At 36.6% G+C, this 26880-nt stretch overlaps 1 protein-coding gene across 6 annotated transcripts in view; it reads left to right on the top strand.

Annotated features, from left to right (window-relative positions):
• Positions 1–25859, top strand: part of NLN (neurolysin) — a 48392-nt gene extending 22533 nt beyond the window's left edge. For 2 of the 6 annotated variants that reach the window (XM_054003700.1, XM_054003698.1), the window contains exons 8-14: positions 2015–2381; positions 3737–3938; positions 7723–7909; positions 8897–9025; positions 9504–9640; positions 13424–13535; positions 24129–24653. In XM_054003700.1, coding sequence (XP_053859675.1) covers positions 2015–2381; positions 3737–3938; positions 7723–7909; positions 8897–9025; positions 9504–9640; positions 13424–13535; positions 24129–24196 — 1202 coding nt within the window. In that variant the 3' untranslated portion in view covers positions 24197–24653. Of the gene's footprint in view, positions 1–2014; positions 2382–3736; positions 3939–7722; positions 7910–8896; positions 9026–9503; positions 9641–13007; positions 13109–13423; positions 13958–24128; positions 24654–25774 lie in introns of those variants that run through there. The other 4 variants (XM_054003703.1, XM_054003701.1, XM_054003699.1 and 1 more) reach the window with 3 other exon arrangements.
• Positions 25860–26880: the final 1021 nt, after the last annotated feature.

Raw genomic sequence — 26880 nt, 5'->3', positions numbered from 1 at the left:
ACATGTCTCCTCAGCCAAGATGAATTTAAATACATAACTGGGTTACAGCACCCATGGCATTTAGCCAGAAAAGGAACTCTGCTGCCTCTGTTCTAGCATATATATATTTTAGATCATAGCTATACAAATGAAGTTGTTCCAAATCAGGAAGCATAAGGCAAATTCTGAGAATAGCTGCTTTGTGACAGCTAGTATAAGCAAGTGATTAAACCTTTCTCTGCCCCAAAATGCAGTTACCTTAATTTAGAACCAGAGTAACATGTGCAACTTAAGCAAGTTTATCAGTTCAAGAGGCTGCATCAGAATTGCAGCTTTTTGTTTCCAATTTTTTTTTTTTTTTTTTTTTTTGAATCTGTAGTCTTGGTGTCTTTTTCTGGTACAGCTGCATTAAATATGACAAAACCTTACTGTATGAGATGATGCAACTTCCATGAGCAGAATTAAAAAATTATATCTGGAGTGATGGATTAAGTCTGTAATTTAAAAGCCCTGTAATGGAATTTGATCTGAAAACAGAGATATCTTAAACATTTTAAACATAGCAGTTTATGAATGAAATATGAACAGGAGTCATCCTGTTGATGTCAGTGGCCTCTTGGATGTAGAGTTAATCTCTGCTTCCTAATAGCTCTACTGAATACTATGTGTTCCTTTATTACTGTGTCCTAACACCAATTAGGAGTGTATATTGATATATTATATAAGTAAGCCCTCCCAAAGAAATCAGTACAAAAATAAGGTATGTTTGCTGGTAGTGGGGTGTTTGTGTTTATGCTTCAATAAAGAGGTTCAAATGCTCCTCTTTCTAAACCTGTAATTCTGTTGCATTTCTCCTGAAATGTTCCTTCATGGGATCAGATCCATATTTGACAATACCAATTTTCAGTATACTTGACAATTAACAAATACTTGGGTTTGATTTATTATTAAATGTTAGGGTTTTTAAGTGTACTTGAAGTATTTTAGACTTTATTTGTCCATTATATTACTGTAATTTTGAAGTTGACACATATAAGTTAGCGTATCATGCTTCATGATAATTCTCACAGAGGGAGAACATGCATCAAATTAATTGTCACTTTTTATTTGGTTCTTTTGATATATCCTCAGCTAAAAACATGATAATGTGTTTTGCTCTACTTTGTTCCTATATAATCACGTTTTAAATCAAACGTTCACAAGCTGATCTTACATTGAGGAAGAAGAGCATTCTCTCCTATTACATATTCTGAATTTAGCACAGTACAAGCTGCAAACAGTATTTCAAGCACGCAAATGCATTTAGTGTGTTACAGCCTTCGTAGAAACAGGAGTGGCAATTCCTAAATTTTACACTGTACATAGCAACAATGAACATTACTGTGAATTCTTAATGAAGAAAAAAGTTTCTGATAAACCAGAAATACTTACAAGAGAATAAATACAGAATGTACTGTATGGAAGTGTCAGTAAGCTTAAATATTTTATATTCAGTATGTCTGCTTCCATGGAAAGAATATTGGAAGTAATTTGAATCATAGACTTGAATATCCAGAAGCTTTGCTAGTGTAGAAACCAGCCATCCTATAGGCAAGAATTCTTGGGTCTCTTGGATGTTTTATAGGACTTTAGCTAGAAGTATTGAATTTTGTGTTGCACTTCCTTCCAGTAATTAACAATAGTTGTAGTCTTTGGCTGTTGCTAAGAAATGTATGAGGAATACTGAGATTACATGACATAAAATCAAAGGATTCAAGCATAAGTATCTGGTGTTACTTTACGTTTATGATGGCTTGGAAAAAGTCTAAATTTACGTAAATTGTTCACACCACTCTTTGGCCTACATGGAATCTACTGTATCATTTATAGCATGCCTGCAATTAAGACTTCTTAGGACAAGAAAACAGATGTTGTTTGTTGTTGGTGAATGAATGGGAAACACCCACTTCTGGAGTACGTGCTTGAAGTATTGAGTTCACTTTATAGAAATGGATAAGGAAAATGGAAGTTTACTCCAAGCCAATCTTTCTTTCAGATGATTTGAGTAAAAAGCTAAAGCCTTTGGTTGAGGAAGAAAGACAATTCATTCTAGATCTGAAGAAGAAGGAATGTGAAGAAAGAAACTTTGACTATGATGGAAGAATCAATGCATGGGATCTTCATTATTATATGAGCAAAACTGAAGAGCTGAAATACTCCATAGATCAAGAAAAACTGAAGGAGTACTTCCCAATTGAGGCTGTTACAGAAGGCTTACTGAATATTTACCAGAAGCTGCTGGGACTTGAATTTGAGCAAATAGAAAGTGCTCATGTTTGGCATGACAGTGTTACTCTTTATACAGTAAAGGATAAATCAACAGGAGAAATGCTAGGGCAGTTCTATTTGGATCTTTACCCCAGGTAATGACTTATTGTTTTGCTTACATGTTTAAAATAGAATTTGTCTTAATGGGTTGCTGCTTGTTTAATTAAAATTAAATGCATTTGGAAATATATATTTGTTCCACTGACAAGATTAATACTGTGTTCATTAAGTTGTCCTCTGGACTGTGTTCAGGTTTTTTTACACTTTTTAAGTACTTCCATATTTTTTGCTTATATTCATTTTTATGAAGCATTGCTACTTCATTCATATTTTTGGTAGTATTCCCCTCTAGTCAGTTGTCCATAATTTTTTGCATCTATGAACTTTTCCCCTTCCTAGCTTACTACTGGGTTTTAGTTTTTATTTCTGTTGAAGTATTACTATAGCCTGCTCAGATCAGTTATATTTCTGTCTGCTAAGAGTTCCTAGCTTCTCCCACTTCCTCTTTACACTTTGTGTATTTTCTACCCTGTTGTCCAGGTTGCTGAATCAAATAGATCAATATCAAGAATAGATTCATGTTGAGCACACATTCAGATTTACTTCCATGTTGATGTCTGTAGCTCTCCAGCTGTCTTTGTAGCTATTTACAGTCTGTGTTTTGTCAAAGATTAGGAGACTAGACTGGTTTGACAGGATTTATTCTGGGGTAGTCTTCTTGGGCTATTTGTCGCTCTTTTTTTGTTTGCTTTGGTGTAGGATTTTTGAGATTAGTATTTATCATTTTATAAATTTTCTACATATTTTTTAATGTAAGTTGATTTAAGGTTTTCTGGCCTAAGAAAATTAGGGTACTCAATATATATAGTAGTAGATAAATTTTTATTTTTATGGTAACATACCTATCTCCTTCACCTGTTTACCTGCTTCCACCTTTATGTATATCATGTGAATTGCTGAGGGTGTGTGTCAGTAAGACTCCTCTGACTTAATCTGAGTAGTTAACTGAATAGTTTAGGGAAAAATTTTCAAAGTAATTTTTCTTTAAACTCTTACATCACAGTGAAAATGCAGTTTACTGTATTCTTTTGTCTCCTGTTTAAAAAAATTGCATCAGTGAACAGAACCTAGTTCTTCCTGTTGCAGTAGGAAGTGCAACAGCTGGCATCTGAAATATATATACTTTCAGCTTTTCAGTGAAAAACAGATTCTTTTAAATGCTGCTGGGAATCTTGAAATGTTGTGATTTCAGTATAAGAATAGAAGGGACTTTTTTTCCCCTTGTGCTCTTAACTTATTCAGTCTTAGAAGTCTTGGAAAGATGTACATTTTTTGTGTAAAACTTTGTATAGAGACATTGACTGATAGTCCCTGTTCTTGAATAGGCTTCACCATTCTGGTGAGCAGACTTGTGGTTTGAAGATAGTATCTGATGTATTTTCTTACACAGAGAGGGAAAGTATGGGCATGCAGCCTGTTTTGGTCTACAACCCGGCTGTCTTCTCTCTGATGGCAGCAGATTGATGTCTGTAGCTGCTCTGGTAACCAATTTCACAAAGCCAGCATCGGATCGTCCATCATTGCTGCGACATGATGAAGTAAAGACTTACTTCCATGAATTTGGTCACGTAATGCATCAGATATGTGCAGAGGTTAGTGATGTTTCTTCTTCAGTGTAAGACTTATTTCTTTCTCCACTGTCTCAAAGCAACGTATAGTTCTGTTTTGGTGGTTTCTAATTTTAGTAAAGCACGTATGCAGAGTTCTGGTTATTTTTTTGAAGTGTCAGGTTGGTTTTAGTTTTAATATTTATTTAAGACTGAAGCAATAAATACACTGTTTTATGAAAAACATTTTTGTAGGAACACGTACTTTTGCATTTGCATCATGCAGGAGTCCATTCATCACAGGTACAAGTGAAGTGAAGAAGATGCTCAGTCATGGCTTTGTTCAGACAGCTTTTTATTTCTTCTAGTTTTGTAGAGGTATGTTATTAGAAACCAGGTATTAGAAACAAAATAATGCTTCTATACCTAGGAATGAAAATAATTTTCAAAACTAGATGACCTGAAGCATTTTGGCTTTTAGTACTCTTGAGACCTATCACTCTTGACATCACAAGCATAAAACAGATCTTGCCTAAGCTATTATATTTTTTCATATCTGACAGGTTAGGTTTATTGCAATGACCAGAAAGAACTGAAGGTAGTTTCAGGTTTTCCATCAGGGTACTAATAAAGTTGTAAAATTTCTGTTTTCATTTTTACTTACATGTAAAATTGATACCACTAGATGATAAATTTATTATTAGCCTAATGAAAATTTTATATTTCAGAAAGAGATGAGTGTTAGTATTCACACACCAAAAAATTCACATAGTTAATTACAAATCCAGATTTTGTGTAGAACTTCCTTCGTCTTGAGTATAAACAAATACAAAATAATTAAGTCAAGGAAAAATTACCTAAATTAGATTTTAATTCTTGACCATGATCCTAGAGACTGGGACTGCAGAATAAAGAAACAACATCATCAGAGAAACTAATATATTAAATCCAGATTTAATAATTGCTTAGATATTTTTGAATCATCTTAAAGGTAAAAATATAATTATTATTTTATCATCTTCACCCTGTGATACCTGTTTCTGGTATCAAAAGCTGAGGCATAAAACCTAGGCAATATAGAAGGTGTTTATAAGTGTAACACATTTGGCATTGGTATAAAATGGTACAAAACTGACTGCAACATTTTAACAGCCAGTGAGGGTGTGCCTCAGTGTTTTGAAGTCCTTTCAGGGCAGCCAAAGCCAACAATTCCAATGCATATGTACTTCATTTGCTCTGGAATTGTACGCATATCAGAGGCCTGCTTTCCAGTTGTCTCTCGCACTGCTCTGGTGTTTTCTGTGTGCCCAGCTGCCGTGCTCACATCTCCTGTATTGTATGTAAATAGCTATTTGCATGTGTGCAAACTTGCTAGTCCCACATAGGAACATCCATATATTCCCTGGATTTGTGTGTACAAAGCACTGTCTTGTTTCATATGATGATTTGTTTAAACATGTTAGGACTTTGCAGTTACATGCTATGCAAGGATGAGACTGGGAGGAATTTGTGAGCTGCTGGTAAAGGTCTGATTATATAATATACTGGAAAAGTGAAATATACTGTTCGAGAGTGAGATCAGGGCAAGGAGGGAATTTGTTTGTATTGTTCAGGGAGTGCTCTTGAAGTAACTTGTACCAAATGTCTTGGTATTTTTTGTTAGTGTAGTGCAATTGGGTATGGGTAAAGGAAGATATCTGAAGGCCACTTGCTTTTTGCTCTAGTCACTTCTATCACCATTTCTTCCCTGAAGCTGGTGCTTCCTAGCTTTTCTTCAGAGCTGCTATTCAGCAAGGACAATAAAAAGGGCCAGCCTACAACTATGGATTTGAGCAGCCTACAAGAGTAGAGGAAAGTTTTACTCCTTTTGCGTTGTTCTTCTGAAGACATGAGAAGACACATGTATGTGACACAGATGTCAGTTCAAGGTTATGTCCTGTATTAAACATGCTTTTTTTTGTAACCTTTCAATAAACTAAGTTCAAAAGCCTGTAATTATGTAATGATCTATTTCCCAGCAGAGGATGGAGTGTAAGAATATCAACAGCTCTTAGAGAGGACAACAGAAAATTCTTTTTCTTTTAGCATTTAAATGTTTTGTTAGTATGTTGACAAGAAGGAAAAAAAATAAAATTGGGCTGGCAAGCGGAGGTAGACTTATTACAAGACAAGGATGGAGTGATGGTAGGAAGGCTCTGCAGAGGCATCTGGGCAGGCTGGATCATGGGCTGAGGCCAATGGTGTGAGGTTCAACAAGGCCCAGTGCTGGGTCCTGCCCTTGGGTCACAACAACCCCAGGCAGCTCCACAGGCTGGGACAGAGTGGCTGGAAAGGACCTGGGGGTGCTGGTGACAGCAGCTGGACATGAACCAGGGTGTGCCCAGGTGGCCAAGAAGGCCAATGGCATCCTGGCCTGGATCAGCAATGGTGTGGCCAGCAGGAGCAGGGCAGGGATTGTCCCCCTGTACTGGGCACTGGTGAGGCCACACCTCAAATCCTGTGCCAAGTTCTAGGCCCTCAGGTCAGGAAGGACATTGAGCTGCTGGAGCGTGTCTGGAGAAGGGCAACAGAGCTGTGAAAGGGTCTGGAGCACAAGTCCAATGAGAAGCAGCTGAGGGAGCTTTTCTCCAGTTCAGTTTAGCCTGGAGAAAAGGAGGCTCAGGGGGACTTTATTGCTCTTTATAACTGCCTGAAAAGAGGTTGTAGCCAGATGGGGGCCAGCTTCTTCTCCCAGGCAATCAATGACAAGGCAGGGAAATGGCTCAAGTTGCACCTGGGAAGATTTAGATTGGATATTAGCAATTTCTTTTTTCTCTGAAAAAGTTGTAAGTCTTTGAAATGGTCTGCCCAGGGAAATGGCAGAGTCAACATCCCTGGAAGCGTTCAGAAATGTGTGGATATAGTACTTGAGGACATATGTTAACAGCTTAATAGTGAACAAGGTGGTGATGTTGGGTTGGTGGTTGTACTTGATAATTTCCAGCCTTTATGATGCTATGATTCTATGAGACTAAATAATTTCTGTGTATTTGAACAACTGTCTTTCAGAGATGACTTCTTAGAAATATTTGGATTTGGATTAAATTTTAGTGAAGATTCTTAACTGTACAAACTTTTCTTCAAAATTTGTATTGGAAGAGCTTCTTAAAGATTAAGTTATTGCTGATACTAAAAGGAAAGTGCTTGGCTTTCAGAAGAGTCTTTTATCAAAGTGTCAGATTTGAAAACTTTTCATGGATAAGGTTGCTAGGATTTATTTATTTCAGTCCATCTATTACTGGTTAAAAAAGTTGTGCTGTATGTTAACCACATATATTACAAATGATGACAAATAGGGCAAAGTTTAATAGAATAAGTTAGTTAAGTAAAGTCTGTGAAACAGCGTGGTGGACTGCATTACAGTAAACTTTTTAAAGCACATAGTTGGAGTTTACTATTTTTTTCTTTGGGGTAATAAAACAAAAATCTATAATAATTTACAAATTATGTAATTGTCACAAGACAGCATGAAAACATTGTATTGTTGTCATAACCTAAAAGGTAAAAATCAATAATACTAAAAAAATTGAAGTACTGTTCTGTACTAGTAGATAATGCAGTATATAACTGCTGAGTACTCTACTTTATTACTTGATAATAGTCTTATGTCTGTTTTGTCCTCCTTTCTTTAAATTTAATTTTTAAATTATTACTATTATTATTATTGGTCTGTTCAAATTTTCCCTTTTCCTGTGATTTAAACTGAAATTTTGACATCTGAAATATTCTATTCTGCTAAAAATCTTGGCTACTGTTTTAATTTAATTCAATTACTTTTTTTTTTCCCTAGACTGACTTTGCAAGGTTTAGTGGAACTAATGTGGAAACAGACTTTGTAGAGGTACCTTCACAAATGTTTGAGAACTGGGTGTGGGAAAAAGAACCACTACAACAGATGTCAAGGCATTATAAAGATGCGACCCATGTTGGAGATACTCTCCTGGAGAAACTTGCTGCCTCTAGACTTGCTAATACAGGTATCTCTCTGCCTTTTCTCCCCACAGTATACGTATAAAAGTATGTAACTTAAAAAGCTGACAAACATAAGAAGCCTATTAAATTTCTTCTGTGTATACACTTACCACTGTCTTTCTGGGTTTATTTGTGTGAGTACCCCACTAAAAAAGGCTATGATGATGGATAGAACTCTTTGCAGGAACAGTAGCACTCTAATTTTTCAGGCCTACTACAGGACAAAAATACCTTTCCTATCCATGTAAATTTTTACCTGTGAGCTTTTTTCGTTTAAAATTGGTGGTGTGTGTGGTACGTGGAGGAGGGTAGTCTGTTGTAGTCTGGTCTGGTTTTTATGATTTTTTAGTTTCAAATGTACTCCAGAACAGGCACTGTGCAAGATACCATATACCTACATGTATTGTCTACATTTGATTTGCATGCACACTTAACAGATATGAAAGTTACTTGCAAATTTATTGAACAGATGTAACATATACCAGACAGCATTGTTGTAGACCTTACACATATCTCCAAACTAAGACTGTAATCTCATGTCATTACCTATCATGTCATCAGAGCTTCCCATTTATGCTAGCAATTCATCCTTAAGCTACTCCTGCTTATTTTGTATTGCTTTTCCTATCCCGAACAAGGAGTCTTTGTCCTTTCAGCTTGCACAGACTCTAGCTGCATGAGCATTTTGTCTGAGTAAAGGTTCTTATCTTGTAGCTTCTTAAAAAAAGCTTAAATTAAAATTTACTTTTAAAATATCTGCTTTATTTTAGTTTCGATCTATGAGTAATATTCAAGAAGAGGGGGCTTAGTGTGATAATTCCTTTATTAAAACTATGCTTTTCATCTCTTTGTAAGTGGAGTAATTCAAATGGAAATTATGTAACTCCAGAATTCTATTAATTTACTATGCATGTTGAGATCTTTGAAGGAAAGATGCGAATGAAACTCCAGCTATTTTGATGCTGGTTAATTAAATGCTTTTACCCAATTAGGCCTTCTAACCCTCCGTCAGATTGTTTTGAGCAAAGTTGACCAGGCACTGCATACAAAGCTGTCTGTTGACCCAGCAGATGAATATGCTAAATACTGTATGGAGATTCTAGGAATTCCTGCCACCCCAGGTATGTCAGTATGAAGCTTTTATACAGCATGCCCAAATGGTTCGATTTAACATGCCTTTCTTTCTCAGTAATGCTTGGCATACAAAAAACAGGGTTGTTTATGGAATAATCTACTTTATGAAGCTGCAATAATTATTTTTAATATTAGGATGATCTTAATGATCTCTTCTGAAGGAAGATTCTGAAGGTAAATATAAAACTTTTGCAGGATATATTTTAGAGTGACATGATGTGAATTCCACGTTAGATGTTCTGTCACATCTGTGTTGGATGTACAAATAGACTAAAATAGGAAATTGAATTTCCTTTGTTTTTAACAGACTATATTCAATAATTTGAGGCATACTCAGACCCTTTATGCTAAAAGTTTCAAAGTAGTTGATATTAATTTCTTATTAATTTATTGTTGAAGTACTGTATGCATCAAAGAAATAACTGAATTTGATTTCAATAACTTGATGTTAATCTACTTTTCAAGGAACAAACATGCCAGCTACTTTTGGACATTTGGCAGGTGGTTATGATGGTCAATACTATGGATACCTGTGGAGCGAAGTGTTTTCCATGGATATCTTTTATAGCTGCTTTAAGCAAGAAGGAATAATGAATCCAAAGGTAGATGATGAATACTTTTTGATAAACTCTTCTGTTGCACTTTGTCTCTGAAACCACATTTATTGCCATCATGATCCCTAAGTATAACATCTCAAGTACTACTTATGTACCTGTCGAGTTCAGATCAACAACAAAAAAGGTGTAAAAATAACTTTAAGAAAACCATTTTAAAATTTCCAAGAGCACTTGAATTTTAATGCAATTATTACATCACCATATATTTAATACTGTAGTAGTTTTGAGATATTGTGTTGCCTTGTCTAATGCTTCCCTCTGAATGAAAAAACATTCCTCCATTGCAAGAGCAGATGCATATTCTTGTGCTGTGAAACCTGTATGATAGTGGTGCTCTGTTTCTTTTACATTTCCATTACATTATGTATGCCTCAACTGTTTCTTTTACATTTCCATTACATTCTGTGTACCTCATAGTTACTATTTAGAAAAAGGAATTTATTTTGAGCTTTCTCTGTCACAACACAAGGTCCATTTGAAGTCCAAATCATTAAGAGGTTCTAGATTTACTGGGTCTTTTTTCCCTAGAGTAATTCTCCAGCCTCTTCTGCCTCCAGCAGAGAAAAAGGATAATTAGTGATGTGGTTAGTAGTCCTGCCAATTCTAGCGATGTTTTTCAGAGATTATAGTATTAGACTTGAGTTGAGTTGCTGCAGATGAGATAGATGAGTTCTGTCATGGGAAAGACATTTTGGGTTTCCTCATCTTCTTAACTATGTTCTTGATTCAGCTGCCAGCACTAGTTCTTCCTTTTGATAGAAGTACACAAGAGAGAAATAAAAGAAAGAGTAGAAAATGCATGGCTGTCCTTTTCCTCTCCTGGAATTTGCCTTCTTTCTTCCCTGTACTTATCACAGCAACTAGAACTTCTAGAACTATCCATCCCTCTAGCAGATGGAGACAGTGAACAAGATTAGATTTTGATCTGTACAAAGAGGGGAGTTGAAAGAGATTTGGGATGGAGTAGGACTGTGAAACTGAGGCAGTGGTTAGGCCAACAAAAACCAAAAGGAGTTTTATGAACAAAAGCAGCCAACTTCACAGTTTGAGAGAACTGATGAAGGATTTGGAGGTTAAGATTGACCTTGAAGGGGTAGGGATTCATGACAGGTGCATATGAGAATAAGCATACCTGCTTATTCATTGGGAATATCATCACTCATAAATAAGAGCAGTAGAGAAGAAGTGTCAAGTTAAATGAGTAAATAAAATAACTTTTAATGGAATGTTGTTCATATGGATCTTAACAATGATATTTCAGGAGGGGTCAGACTTGCTGGCTTTTATTATGCTAGCATTTGGGAAAGATGGCTAAGGGTGCTGGTGCCAAACTTGTGGAACTTTGTGTCAGATTTTTGTTCTGGCATGCCCATATCCCTCCAGTGCCATCACACTTTTGTTCCATCAGTTTTACTCTCTAGTCTCAAAAGTCTGATTTAAGTGACTGTATAGTCAAAATTCTAAGCTATAGTTTGGCAAAATGGCTCTGTTACCTTTACTTCTCCTGAGAGATGTCTTTTATTCTGATTTTTTGCTGAGAATTTTTGTTTTATTTCCCTGTGTATGGGAGGCTTTGAGAATAAATTAATTATGCTAAAAGTGAGTATTTTTGTGGAACAGCTGAAGGACAGCTAGTACCTCTTTTATTGTGAAGCCTGTTATCCAGGCTAAGAAGTGAAGCAGAAAGATGATTATTTATGTGTATCACTCGGTCTCTGGCATATGTGCTCACAAACACTTTGAATGCTGATATAACTTCAGTCTACTCAGAAATACGTGTAAACTACAAGGAACAATGTATTCATTTGCTGCTGATGTTCAGCAAACTAACAAAAAATAGTGAAGTGTGAATGACACTACAGTGATTTTTTTAAACTTATTATTTATTTTTATTTTATTTTAGATTTTTCCAGCTGTTATTCAGACAGTGCAAATGGTCGTTCAATTAAGTCATGGAAGGCCATCACTTAAAAACACCTGTACAGTCATGTCTTGGTTTGAAAGACAGGCGTCCACCAAGGAAGGCAGGAACCTCCCTTGGAATGGAGAATATGACCCCCTTCCATCCAAATTATTGTAAATTTGAAATTACAGGGCTTTCAGGCAAAGATATGGAAAAGGAATGTATGTTTACTGGTATGTATGTGCATAACAAGGCAAACAAACAACAACAACAAACACAACCAGAAAACCCAATCAAGTCTCCTCCCTGCAGCTTAATCAGTTTCCCCTTTGGTGCAGTTCCGGTCACAGCCGGCAGGGGCGCTGCTGGCTCCCGGCCAGGCATGGGGTGCGGTGATTCCCCTGCGGCTGCAGGGGCCGCTGTGGCGCGGGCTCAGGGACCACACGGTAATGGCGGCTCGGCCCAGACAGGAAGTCATGAGCGGCAGCTGGTCGCGATTACCAGGCTCCAGCACGAAGGTGGCCCATACGGGGGTTGGCTCCGGACCCCCCACCAAATGGCCAGGAAAAAAAAAAAAGAATTAAGCAGACTTGCAGTGGAGGCAAACTGCAGCAGATGGGGATCTCAGAGTCCAACATGCAGGAGTGGCCGCGGCAGCACGAGGTGAGCCAGTCCTGATGTTTCAGCTCAAAGAGGTCAGGTGGTAGGGAAAAAACCAAACAGCTCCCTTCTCCCATGAACCTGGAAACCAGACTGACAAAAGCCCAGCCCTAAAACTCTGGGGTCCCCTCACCTTTTCTCTGTGTTGACAGATGTAACCCACCCCCAGCCACGGCCATTTCAATGGAATGTTGTGACTCAAAGCTACATCTTTTGTTTTCTTAAATATTGGTAGTTATTGTTTCCTAGCAACATATGGGACAAAATTACATGAGAGGAAGAAACAAAAGGAAAAATCCTAATTGCCAACAAGTCATGAGGAAGCAATGTGTTCTTGTTGAGTTGTGGGAGAAGTGTGTGCATATACACTGATTAAAGGAAGAACATTGTCTTCTTCAATATCAGAAGCATTTGGGATATGTGCATGGAAAATAACATTTTCTCATTTGTAGTCATGTCTCAGAAGCCCAGAATTCTCCAGATATACATGTTCCTTAAAATACAACTTCTTGTTAAGAAACTCTTCATTACTTGTTTTCTCAGAAACTTCATTAATAATTTTAAAGGAATCCATTCTTTCTGAAGCAAAAATGCTTCCTCCTGAAATTAAAATCTGAGTTAAGCCTCATTTTCTCTAAGATACTTTAATAGGTGTGTTAGATATGTTTGTATGTATGATATATGTATGATATATGTATGATAACTGTGTATATTATATGGGTGTAAGTGCCATGCCGTTCCACAATGCTATACCTGTCTTATCTCTGAAGTATCATCTCTGTTATCCAGAGATTCAAGAAAGAGAAATCATCAGTTAGAGAGAGGATGTTGGGTTCCCACTTCCTGCCTGTCAGTCACAGCGGTAATCCTTCACTGAAGATTTTGAGGAGGTTGTGTGTTTGTTATACTTTGAACATTTTATAGAATGTCTTCAGACAAGTTGTGATTATAGCTTCAAAACCAGTGTAAAACCACAAGAAAAATAATTTCTTTAAAACTGGTCAAATTTCTGCTCTCTTGAGTTCTTCCAGGCGATCTAAATTATACTTGTGATCTATCCTGGTATATCCTAATTTGGTACTAGGAAAATCTGGAAGGAGGAAAGTTGTTTTATCATGAATAGATTTTTATATATGCAACAAATACAGAAAAAGGGGCAGTGGGCAAGATAAGAAGTACTAACATTCTGCTTTACCTTCTGTCAGGCTGGGATGAAATACAGAAACCTCATTTTGAAACCTGGAGGATCTTTGGATGGAATGGATATGCTACAAAATTTCTTGGAGCGTAAACCAAGCCAGAGAGCTTTCCTGTTGAGTAAGGGATTACATGTTCAGTGAAGTTATGATTCTTTTGTAATGTCGTATAAGTATGGAATCAGCTGGAAATGTCAGTGTATTTCACATTTTAACTATGTATCACTCTAGGGAAACTGGGTCATTTTTTGATGATTTTTTAAATTGTATAAATAAAAATGTGACTTTTAAAATAAAATTTCATAGGATTACAATATTCAACATCAGGGCAAAAATTCTGAGATGTGCAGAAACTGAGGAGATTGGATGGTAATTTTTAAAATTTTTTATGAAATAATACTAATTAATACTAATCAATATGAGGAGTTACTGCCATGTTTTTCTTTTAAGAGATGCACTTGAATTATGTTTTGTGAATTAATTTTAAAACTGAAGGGGATAAAAAAAATACAATCAGCAATAAAGGAAATAGATTCATTCTTATTCTCTATTGTATTGTTAGTTCCCCAGTGTCTCTGATGGATAGGAAGTGTGTTTGATTTTGTCATTGTTTGAATTCAGTCCAGTAGCCTGACAGATTTCAAGACTGAGAACCTGCCCCAGATACCTTTATAGCAGAGATGTTTGTGTGGTACTTTTAGACCTAATTCAGATGCATGTTAAATTTTTGTACCATTTATATACTTAAAAAGTATAACTAAAAAGGAAAAAATCAGCCAAAATTGGTGACTTTTTCAGTTATTCCACTACTCCTTCTGTTGATGACCACAAATCAGGTCTTTGTTTTCCAAATTATATCAACACTGGCATTGAAAATTTGTACTTGAGCCATTTTAATGGCTTCAGTTGGTTTCTTCAGTATTTTGAGATACAAATAAGGAAGGAAGGAAATAAGATATCCCTGACAGGAATGATAAAAGCCAATTCAAAGTTTTCCTGTTCCTTTCCAGTGTGGCATGCAAGAGATGCTAAAAAAAGTGCATTAGATTTAATGATTTCAGCTGTGAGAGTGTGAAAGTAATCAAGGAATTATTCTGCAGTTTTTCTGCAAAATCAGGAAAAATTAGTCTTACAAGACAACTCTACACCACCCAAATAAAGCTGTTAATCCAATTCTTGTCTTAGATACCATATCTTACTGTGGTTTTACTATCACAGCATGTATATGAACAGCTTCAAAATTTTATTTACTAGCCAATACATTTTAGACATTAATTCACAGTTGTAAACATGGTAGGGGTCTATAGTTTTTTGCTCAACAATGAGATAGGAAAATGCGCCTGGTCAACTCAAAAGACTTTGTTCAGCAAAAGAAAACTGATATAATTCACTTTGGGTCAAAGCTGTCCATTTTTTAGGGGAAAAAACCTGAAATTGGGATTGTTGTCACAATTTGTGAATGTTTCTCAAAGTGCGAAACTTTATTTTTTGCATTTTGTTCTTCTTTTAAAGCATTGAAACTGGGGAGTTAAAAACTAGCTTAATTAGTTTCTGAAGTGGAAAATCAGAATGGATTTATCTTTTAACTGCAGGGGTTAGATGTGATGAATTGTAACTATTTGTAGCCAAAACAGATTAACTCTATAGTCTGTCCAGACCACACAATTAAGTCAAATCTAATTGTTATAGTCAGTTAAAATTTTAGACTACAGTTTTGCTGGGGCATATAAAGGCAATACATGGAAATCACATGTATGAGAACATCTTGAACAGTATTCAGCATGGTCAGAAGAGAAAGCTGAGAAAACTGATGGATACAAGATTATTCCAAAACCTATGAATTTTGCCTTGATTGGTTTCCCTTACATTCTCTTGCTTACAGTTTTTTGCTGTCTTTTTATGCATGTTTAAGAATCTTGTGATTCTTACTAACATAGCTTTTTCTTTCACGCTTTAATGACAGCTCCAAAGAATGAAAACATTGAAAAAAATATACTAAGTGATACTTTCCCTAAATGAATGTGCAAATCTAAGCAATGGAACCTTTATTAAGAAAAAAACACAGTTTTTATTTTAGAGTTGGTAGGCAGATTTCCACATGAGGGAGACCTTTCTCTGCATAAATCAGCAGTCTTGGCTCAAGGTAAATAATTGTAAGTAGGCAATTATAGGCAAAAATACGTGGTGATAAAAAGTCATGTGATTTAAAAGTTAGATTTAGAACAGTACTGATGGTAATTATGACAATTTAATTGACTTTTTAATTTCCTTACTCTTTAGTGTGTGTGCTTGTATGTTGTACAATGTTGAGTAGCCAAGATACTGAAGTGCGGGAGAATGTCTGCTATTACTTGTGTGTAGAAATGCCTGCATGATTGTACAGTTATGGTAGCAGCAAATGGATATCCATGTGTGTAGGGAGGAAGAAACTAAACCAAATTGTAACCACAAATGACAGTGTTCTGTTCTATATCCATTCCCAAAGAATAGGATTTACTGTAATTTGTTTTTGTAGAAGCCAGTTCCTTCATCAGGCAGTAATTAAGTCAGATCAGCCTATGGCTAACACTACACTCAACACAGAAGACTAGGTGGTATGTTCTGAAGTGCTTATGAAAATCTTGATGTGGTAACATATCAAACTTGTCTGCTAAATTTTATATTGCTTCCTGGAACCTTCTGAATTAAATTGGGGTTGGATTAAATTACTTTTTTTCTTCCAACTAAAACTTACTCTATGATTTTATTAAATTGATGTTCATGTTTTTATTCTAAATACATGATCTTGGAATGGAAAAGTAACCTGGTTTTTGTTTTTGCACCTGTCTATAACAGGCATAAAACTTTGTATAGGAAAAACTTTCTCTGACACTATTCTAAGGCTGTGACATGGAGTCCCCCAATAAAACAAGGAACACTTCTTCTGCTTTGCAAACATGAGTTGATGACTTTGACACTGCCAGAAACAATCACATATATGAAATCGTGCCAAAACATAGGTATCTGACAAAGCCTAGCCTATTCTAGAGCTGCTAGACCTAGGCTTCCCCTGAACTGAATTTCAAAACTATGAAAGTCTGAGTTTATTCCAACCCAACTTTAATACTATAATAAATGAGGAAGTAATCTGTAGTTTTTGTCTGTAACAGACAGATGGCTTTTAAAGTTAGTATCGTATCTTCATAAAATTTCACTGTGTTTAGGATTATTATTTTCTAGCATTAGAAATTCAGATTGGACTTTGGCTTCACAACAAAGGCCTCACAGGAAAGGGTAAAATCAGAGACTCAGGAGACAGTGCCTGTTATCCACTGAGCAAGTGGATAACAGGCAATGGCTTTCTCTTTCTTTTGCTTCTTTGTAAAGGACAGAATGGTTTGAGCATGTGGCTGGCTTGCAAGGTGGCTAAGTGATGGCTTCAGCAGCTGCTACTGTCTACTTGTCTGACAGTGGTCCAGCATGTATGCTGTTTCTGGATTGCCTGCAAGTCATGTGGTAATTTTTACATAAATGGTAAAAATAGTCTGAGTAAGAGATTTAAACTTTCCTCTGTGAGATGTGGTGGCTATTAGTTATTACACGTCTGTCTGAAAAAATGAAAGATATCCAAATACCTTTGGAGGTAGTGCAAGGTAGTTGAGTTAAATGGAGATTCCTGGAGGGGTTTTCCAGAAGCATAAGAGCTGTATGCATGATAAGTGATTTACTGATATGGGTTAGAGAGGCTAAACATCAGCTGGTTATGTGGTACCCAAGTCAGAGGAAAAGGAGGGAAAGCAGTTATGTGGAAGGATGAAGTTGGAGAATGGTGTTTTGACAATAGTTGTAGAAGGGTTGAAGTGGACATCAGAGGCAGTTAACAGGAAGAAGACTAACTTGATGTATAGTGATTTGTGAAAGGCTGTTTAAATGTTTTTCATTGTTTTATGAATTAGAAACAAGACATGCTTTTCTAGGAATAAGTTTGTTTTTACTTGCAAGCCAAAGAACATGAGACTGACTTGTTACTTGAGAACTTGACTTCTTCTTGACATCTGGAGATTATTTTTTTTTCACCACTATTTTCTTCATTAATATATTTTAAATAATAGATGGTGGAAGGAAGGAAGTTTTTGGGGAAGTTCAGTTTGTTGGGCATGTGCCAGAAATCCTGTAAAGCTAATCATCGCTGGCCTGTGTAAAAAGTGTAGATGATACTAAAGATGCAGTCCCAAACAGCAGTCAATCTATTTTAGACCTCATTAGAATAGATACAGACAAATTAAGTAAATGAATTGGAAGTAAGTGGTTGCCTAGAAACCGAGAATCATGACCTAATTTTGTTCAGTATTGATTAACAGAGAATGGACTCAAACAATACTTGCTTGCTTTATACTACTAATGAATTGAAAAGGTTAAAAATCTCAGTGTTAAGAGAATCAAGGAGGGAAAAAAATTATTGGGAAAAAAATTGTGAATGAAAAGCTGTATGTCTTTGAGATTCAATTGGCCAAAATCCCACAATTTCGCAACTTAAAAATCTTTGTGAAAAATTCTAAGAACCAATCTGCTCACCAGTAAAAACAGCATTTAAAAATAAACAAAACAGAAGTGTGTGGTCAGAAGTAGGAAATAGTTATAAAATGAGGAATTGTAAAGTGTTAAAAATTATAAAGAAGGCTAAGAATGTCAAGGCAAAGAAAAATGGGTGAAAGCATTATAGCAAATAATATGTTATAACTTAATGTGTTAAGAACAAATAAATGCCACTTGTGTTACAGACCCTTCAGTGGAAGGAAATGCTAATATGGTAAATGTTAACCCAGACAGTTTTAAATTCAGTTCCTGTTCTGCATTTACAAAGAAGTGAGTGATGTGATCATGTCATGTGAAAACAATGGGGTACTTTCCAGTCTATTAAGTGAGGACCATATTAAGCAATACCTACTAAGAATAATCATTGTGGCATGAGTAGAGTTGGATAACTTGTACCCTCCAAACAAACAAGAATTAGTGGTGAGGAAGTTTTTCCCAGTGCTGTTAATTTTGGGATAACTGGACATATGTCATTGTACTAAAACACTGCTAATGAGTTCTAGTCTTAAAAACCAAATAGGTGACTCTTGGTCACATAGATTGAAATCCAACTTCAGTGAAACAACAGGAAGCATAAATATTGTTCTGTCAATGAAGAGCTAACAGTGAGTATAATTTATAGAGTACAAATGATTTTATGGAAAACAAGTTTTTTCAGACAAGTCTGATGTAATCGATCTTGGCCATTACAAGCCTGTTGAGGATGATTGTAGAGATTTATGTATTTGATTTAGTGCTGCATATTTTCATTTAAAATAACACTATATGATATCAAAAGAGGATTTATAAAATGGATTAGGAACAGCTAATTGTTGGGAGTACTTTTTGGCATAGAATTACCACTGAACAGGGTACAGTTGTCTAAGTTCTTCAGGCATCACACAGGAATATAAAAATATAAAACAGTAATATAAAATCACTGGTGATAGAATTTGTAAGGAAATTATCAAAAAAAGCAGTCACAATAAATTGTTTAGATTGTTTGAAAACTTTTGGCATTCTGATGTAGCATGGGCGAAGGATAGTGCAGCATGCCTGTAGCAACTGAAATGTAGGTTAAAACTAAAGCTTGGAGGACTGTATTCTGTAAATTCTTTACTTCTGAAAGTATCTGGAGGCTAGTTACAGTAGCCAGTTCAATCAGAATTGTTAGGAGACTGTAGCAAGAAATGGTTAGACAACCTCATGATGGATGAGCACAAAAATACTGTCTAGAAACAAGTACCTTCTGCATGCCATTTCAGTAAAATGAGCACATCAGTTGCACAAAATTTTGGTGGCCTGATTTTTAACTGGGGCTAGTAAGCCTTGTTATTCCAAATAAACACAGATGGTTCTAGATGTAGAAGAATAAAGTTAAGCTGTGGAACTCCTTGCCAAGGACAGTTTAGAGGTGGTAGTTTTATATAAGTTCAAAATAAAACTCAGCACAATCCAGTCTTAGAAGAGAAGCCAGTGGAAGGTGTTTAAAAAATAAAACCTTTTTCATCTTAGGAAAGACCTTGCAAAGTAGGCGGTGGAAATAAGAAGAATATCTAAGATTTTAACATGTATTGCATCCCTATTCACATTTCTTTTAGGCATCTGCTTTTAGCCACTGCTGGAGATAGGATACTGTATCAAAGCAACCCACTGCTTGATCTAGTATGAAGACTGGAGAAAGAGCAAAAGATGACTTTTAGTCTCTAGGGATCACTATCACATATTAAGGACTCCTTAGAAGGAGAATGTCAGCCAGAAACCGTATTTTTAACAGTGAAGATGAGTCCCAAACTTTGTGAGTAGTTTGTCCCAATAGTTAGTCTGTTCTTAATGTCTTCAAATCAAGACAAGTGAAACCTCTTCCAGGAGGTACATGTTCATTAAACACAATAATTCAGGTTTCATTCATTGTAACTGGGTGAAGCAGAATGACTGGTAATATACAAGTCAGATTGATTTCATTTTTCCTTTTAAAATAAACCATACCTTAGCAAAAACATTTGTTGCATGTTTATGTGGGGAAGAAGTGTAAAACTACCCAATGTAATTCGATGTCAAAGACTTACTGCCTTCTAAGCTACTAATGGAAAGTAAAAGCAAGTGGAAAAAGTACTTTTAAATTAAGCAACATTTTAACCTGAAATAGTTTTCTTTAACTGCATGATTGTGGGATATCCAAACTTTTACAAGAAAAATTAGCAAACAGATGCTTTTCTACATGACAGAAGATAAACTCATCCTTTGATTTCATGTTGAAGAAGGCCGTATTTTCCTCTATAGAAGGCAGAAACTGAGTAGTACTCCGAAGTTATTGTTACAAATAGGATTTTTGAGTAGCCAAAGTTAGCTTTTCGTCATTGTATTGTTACCCTTGAATTTCCAGATTTCAATTAGATTGACTTGTTAAGATGACTTCTTTTTTGCAGAGCTGATATCTTCTGATTGCTCTCACTGTTTGCTAATCATGTATTATCTTCTTAATGGGTAAATACCCACTGAGAACTACAAGGGCATTGTCAGTAAATACCCACTGAGAACTACAAGGGCATTTTCAGGGTGTGCAGAGGTATGGTTTTAATGGCAGAAGCTCAGCTTTAATTGAAATTGGCCAGAGATGTCAAAAACCACAAGCAAGCCTCCTTTAGGTACATAAACAGCAAGCAGAAAGAGAAAAAAAATACTGGTCTGCTATTAAACAAGAAAGGTGAATCAGTCACCAACAGCTCTGAAAAGGTAGAGGTTCTCAACAGTTTCTCCACCTCTGCTTACTAGCACTGCTGGGCCCCAGGTGTTGGGAATAAAAACCCAGGCTGATGCAAACACAGATCTGCTGTCAGTAAAGGCAGAGTTGATGTGTGAGCTATTGCTGGAGCTTGACCCATATGACTCGAGGGGCTCTGGTGATATCCCCCCAAGGCGTCAAGACATTGTGAGGCCTCTCTCCATAATCTTTGGGAAGTTGTGTAGATCAAGGAATGTCGCAGGAGACTGGAAGAAAGCTCATGTCACCCCCACCTGCAAGAAGACCTTAAAGGAGGATCCCGGAAAATACAGAGACATCCATTTTAGCAGCCCCTGGGAAGGTTAAGGAATGAGTCCTCCTGGGGGCTATCGCATGTCAGGTGAAGCACATGACTGGGAGGAGCCAGCATGTATTCCCCAAGGGCAAATTGTGCTTGACAAAGCTGGTTGCCTTCTATGACTCAGTAACCTTCCTAGTTGCTGTTGGGTGAGTGGTGGACATTGCTTGCCTGGATTTCTCCAAGGCTGTCAGTATTGCTTCCCACAGCCTCCTTCTGCAGAAGCTGTTGGGTTATGGCCTAGACAGGGGGTCCATAGGGTGGGTAGGGACCTGGCTGACCCAGGGCAGTGGTCAATCACTTCTCTTCAAACTGACAGCCTGGCACAAGGGCTGTTCCCAGGGACTGATACTGGGCCCAGCACTGTTTATTCTTCTGAGTGATCTAGAAGATGGGATCAAGTGTATCCTGGTGCAGTTTTCCAATAATAAGATACTGGTCGAGGAAGCGGATGCTTGTGAAGGGAAAGCTACCCTGCAGAAAGACCTGGATAAGCTGGAATAGTGGGCTGATGAGAACATTGTGAAGTTCAGCAAGGACAAGTGTAGGGTTTTGCACCTGGAAAAGCAAAACCTTAGTCCAGGAGTGCAGCACAGGCAGGGATCTACCCCGCTTGGGAACAGCTCTGTGGGAAGGGGCCTGGCGCTCCTGGTGGACTCAGCTCCATCTGAGTGCCCAGTGAGCTCCTGCAGCACAGAAAAGGAGCAGATCCTGGGTGGCCCCAACAAGGGCTTCACCAGCAGAGATGATGTCCTTATCCCACCCCACACAGTGCTTGTCAGGCCACACCTGCAATGCTGTGTCCAGTTTTGGCTCCTGGTGCACAACAAGATGTGGACAGGCTGCAGAGGTCCAGAGGAAGGCCACAAAGGCAATCACAGGGCTGGGCAGCCTGGCATGTGAGGAATGGCTGAGGGAACTGGGTTTGTTCCTTGAGAAAGAAAGGCTTGGGGGAGGCCTTATCCCCATGTTACAGTGTTTGAAGGGTGGCTACAGAGAAGATTGAAATTTACAAGGAATCACATGGGAAGGAGGAGTGATAATGAGTAGAAGTTACTCCTGGAGACATTCCAATTGGACAGAACAGGAAAATTTTTCTCAATGATAACAATTGGCAGTTGGAATATCTCCTCAGGGAAGTGTGGATTCTGCAACTTTGGACACTTGTAAGATCCAGCTGGATACAGTGCTGGGTTGTATTGTCTAGATCATGCTTTTACAACAAAATGTTGAACCAGGTGATCCTTGGTGTCCCCTTTCCAGTCTGGTATTCTATGATTCTTAAGTATCTTGAAATAAGAAGATAACTGACAAGGATCTGAGACACAGATTGTTTCTGCAGCAGAAGGGGTGCCATTTCTTCTTGGTTTGGAATAGGTGACAGGGTAGCTTCGTGTTTTCAGGTTTTTTGTGCTTTTGACATTCCACACCCAAAGCAGAGACTGCAACTATCTCAAAATAAAAAGAGGAAAAGAGACAATTCAAGCTGTTTTGACTGCTTTCTGGGCTGGAGAAACATCAGAGAGTAGAAATTCTGCTTGCCTGATACATGTATTTCATTAATTTGAGCTCAGTTCTCAAACTCAGCACATTGTTTAGGAAGTTGCACAGGTGTGATTCCTTAAGCCAGTGCAGAATGCTTTTCCAGATAAATCCCCGATATGTATGTTAGAGTAGCATGTGTTTGGTTATCAACAAAATTCCTAAAATAACAAAATTATTATTGAAAAATTTATATTAATGTTGCTAGCCCACACTTGTAACAAAAATGATGCTTCTCTAGATTACTCATGATAAGAAAGATTTTTCAGTTGCTGATATAATTTTCCTGTGCAACTTTAATTAAAATAGAAAGTGGCATCGGAAGCATAAAAATACTACTGACTTCATTAAAAAGAACTTTCAGTTTGTGCAGAAGCGCTATATTAGGAGCATAGAATTTAACATAAAAATAAAAAATTAATTCAGGCATCAGCAGAATTGGAAATTTCAGAAGCAAAACTTCAGATGCAAGAGAATAAATATCTCAATCTTTCCCACTGCTGAATCTCACTTAGGTTTTTATCCCAGAGCTTAGCAGCTAACTTGTATGATGTTACCTAATTTTGAGGTCTTACTTATTTTATATTGGCTTTTTGTCTTCTGATATGTGCTAGCTATCCTCAGAGGAGAGATTTTGGCTAAGGAAGTAATTCCATTTGTTTTATAAAACAAAAAATTATTTGTTAAATATTGCTGTATGTCATAAAATTAAAAAACACGATATCTTAGAAAATAAGATACTGAATTTTCTTTCACAGACTTAATGAAGAAGAATTACCTTATTTTTAAAGGAAGTACAAGAGAATATAATTTTCTTTTTGATATTTAATTAGATTTGGCCGTTACAGGGTTTTACCAGCAGTTGGATGGTACCATGGGTTCAGGCTAGTGATTTCTGAAACAGGTCTGAAGGTGTTTGAAAACTTTCTGTACATCAGTTGAAAACTGATAACTCAGTGTAAGCAATAGCACACCTTGGAATAATACATAATGAATACATAATAATATTTCTGTGCTCACTTTTAATCAGATTGTAATTAGAAAAACTTAGTCGCCCTATATGCAAATACAGGTTGAGCTTGAAGGTTATAAGTCCCCTCCCCTCTTCTTCTGTGTCCTGGTTATGCCTTGTGCAGTTTCACCTCCGTGAGCCCTCTGTGCTTTCTTGCGGCTACTTTCACCTTGAAATGTTTTATGTTTGTGAGTGCTTCTTTTATTCCGCTGACAGAAAAGGAAGGAATGAATCTAAACAACTACTTGATTTTTCCCCAAACACAAAGTATAACTCCTATATGTGTAATCTGTGTTTTTATTAACAGCATTTTATAGCTATAATTTTACATATTAAGATACAGAGCTCAGGATTAATTATTTTTAATTCTTTAGATATTTAAGTTGATTTTTCAGAGAATGAGGAGCTATTGAGCTCAGTGAGAGCCATTGTTGAAGGAGCTGAAAACTCTATGGTACTATGGTAACCAGACTAACAGCTAAAAATTTTTGTCCTTCTCTCACTGACCATTTTTTGTCTAAAGCATTTTGCAGAATAACAGATGTAAAATTTCAGGATAACAAGGAAAAGAATATCCCCCTCTACATATAAAAAAGTGAGACCTAGAGAAGGTGAGTATTTTGACAACTATTAAACAGTCTTAGAGGTTTGAAAATGTAAACATGGATTCCTATCTCCCTATGCTGTAGTTATTGCAGATTATATCCTCTCCCCTTTGTTTAGAGAACCAATATTTAAGTGTCATAAATAATTTCATTTTGGGGGAAAAAGGAATAATGTTCAGCCAGAAAAGCAGAATATTCTTGGAATGATTACAGGAGATTTGAATATGAATAGGGAGAGATCAGTAAGGTGATGATAAAATTTCTGCTCACTGGAAGAACTTTATAGCTATAATTTTTCACCAGAAAACACAAATATGAATGCATTTTTTATTATATATACAAAAATGTGAAATTAAGGGTCAGTATCTCATATCTATCATACAAAGAGGCATAAAGAATACCAGAGCAATTTTCATATGGCAAAAGCAACAGTGTTCAAGGGTTTTTTTGCTGACTCATGCAATTTAAATGACCAAAATGCACAAAAAGAATTACTATGAATATAATTATATTGCATGCTCTCTCACACACCAAAGTGTTCAAGTCCATCCCTGCTTGAGGGAATGGTCTGATGATTAAAGATTAAAATAAATTATAACTCTTTCCTAATTCCTTACTTTTGGCACTGAATTCTCTTATAACAAAGGAGATTATAAGTTTGGGTGAAGACAGTTCTGGCCCTCTATGCTGAGCATTTCAGTCAGTAATGCCATTTGTTTCACTGATCTTTGGTGCTGGTGCTGTTGTAGTTGCCAGTGAGGGACTAGATTGTCAGTCTTGGGGGAAAAAGGAAAAAAAGTCCCTGACATGGAGAGAAATATTATCTGTTTTAAATATATTTCACAAGGACACAATAATTAACCTACACTAGGAAACAAAGGGTGCAAAGTACATTTTGGTTTTAGTTATACATGGACAGTCCACTGGGACTTTATTTCCACTAAAGGAAATAATGGGATACTATCTAGATAATCTTTTCTACAACACAGATTTTTGTGCATCAACTTGCTGTAGCTCACGATCTGTAGTTTGTGTTTTAGGTTTAAGATCTAGAAGAATTATTCAGTTGGTTCCCTTGCAGATTGTTTCTTCTGCACTAATAACAGAGAGCTCCCTCTTTATTTGCTGCCAGGAAATTCACCACTGAAGGCACAAGAGGGACAAGCTGCACTTCCATAGTTCTCGTTTATCTTGCTGTAGCCTGAGCAGGTTAGCGACTTTTACTATAGGCTGCCCAGCTTCAGCTTTGTGGATGTGGCCTGAAGGGAACTCTTGCTTGGGATAAAATGGCTCATTTGCAATTGAGCCTACCCTAAGCTATGGAAGATTCAAGCATTTCAGGGGGATTTCAGAGATTTTCAGCTATATAGCTGCAGCAAGTTTTTATCAAATGACATGTCCTTAGAGCTCTATGATCAGGGTAAATGTATCTTCATGGGAACAGCTGAAAGGACATTTCAAAACAAAATTTTTCTCTTCTATGTTTCAGTCTTACTCTAATGTATGCATATCAGAATTCCTTTTTAATTGAAATAATATGTATAATACTTTGCTTTGTTTTCAGAGCCAGCCAGAATAATTCAGCTGAAGTTTTCCTCCCCAAAATCAGCCTGAGGAATGTATACAGCATGGAGAGCTTCAGCTCAAACTGTTACATTTTGGCAAATTTAAAAGAAATTGCAACAGGTTATTATAGTAGGAATTGTTGGACAACCTAAATTGCAGACAGGTCTACAAGCCCAAGCTATAGTTTACTATAGTTTACATGTAGAAAGTAACTTCTAAGTATAAAATGAGAGTTCATAAAAGTAGGTAAGAATTTCTTGGAATCGTTTATCAAACTTGGTATGGGTTCAAATGTTTTAATATTTTTTATTAGAGCTTTGGACTTCAATAGCATGATTTTTTTTTCTTCAACATTTATTTCATCAGATGTCTTTGTGTAATTTAGGTTGTGGTCTCTCCTTAAGATGTGACTGATATATTAATTGAGAAATTGTTTTTTTTTAAATTGAGATTCTTACAAACATATTCCTTAACATAAAAATAGTGTATTTTCTTACAGAGTTGTCAGATTTAGAGTTCAGTTTTACTCTAACATCCATAAGATTTGTTTTCAGATGGCTTTTGGATGGAAATTAATTTTTTTGCAGGGATTCACTAATACAGGTCTACTAAAAGCCAGTGGACCTTTGTTAAGTGACCTATCTGGTCACCTTGCATTAACAGAATAAGCAAACTCTGACTTTCACCAAATATTTAAATGTCTCCTACAGTAACTTTTTGTATAACTTTAAAAAGAGAAAATATCCACGTATAGGGACAGGTTTATTTCAGCCATCCTATTATTTAATCAATATGTGTTGTACCACCTCTGTGTTCTCATTTAGACCTGAAATCTCATACTGTGGGAGGAGTTGTAAGGGAAAAGCAAGGTGGTTATTTCAAACAATGGTATATTCAAAGACTGGCATCAAAGCCAGAATTGTCAGTTACTGGTGAGAACTACAGACAAGGCTGCTGATGCAACTGAAATGAGCTAGATATCCATGTTGCCTAACACTTGGAGATGTGGATAAAAGGATGTCAGGCTGACATGCAAATATAGATGTCGCAGACTAAAAAAGGAGCAAAGGGCAAGAAACTGATTTGCCAAATGACAGTGTGTAT

This window comes from Vidua macroura, chromosome Z, assembly GCF_024509145.1.
Source record: "Vidua macroura isolate BioBank_ID:100142 chromosome Z, ASM2450914v1, whole genome shotgun sequence".
In the NCBI taxonomy this organism is placed as follows: Eukaryota; Metazoa; Chordata; class Aves; order Passeriformes; family Viduidae; genus Vidua; species Vidua macroura.
Note: the sequence above shows the minus strand (reverse complement) of the source record. Positions and strands in the feature narration are given on the sequence as shown.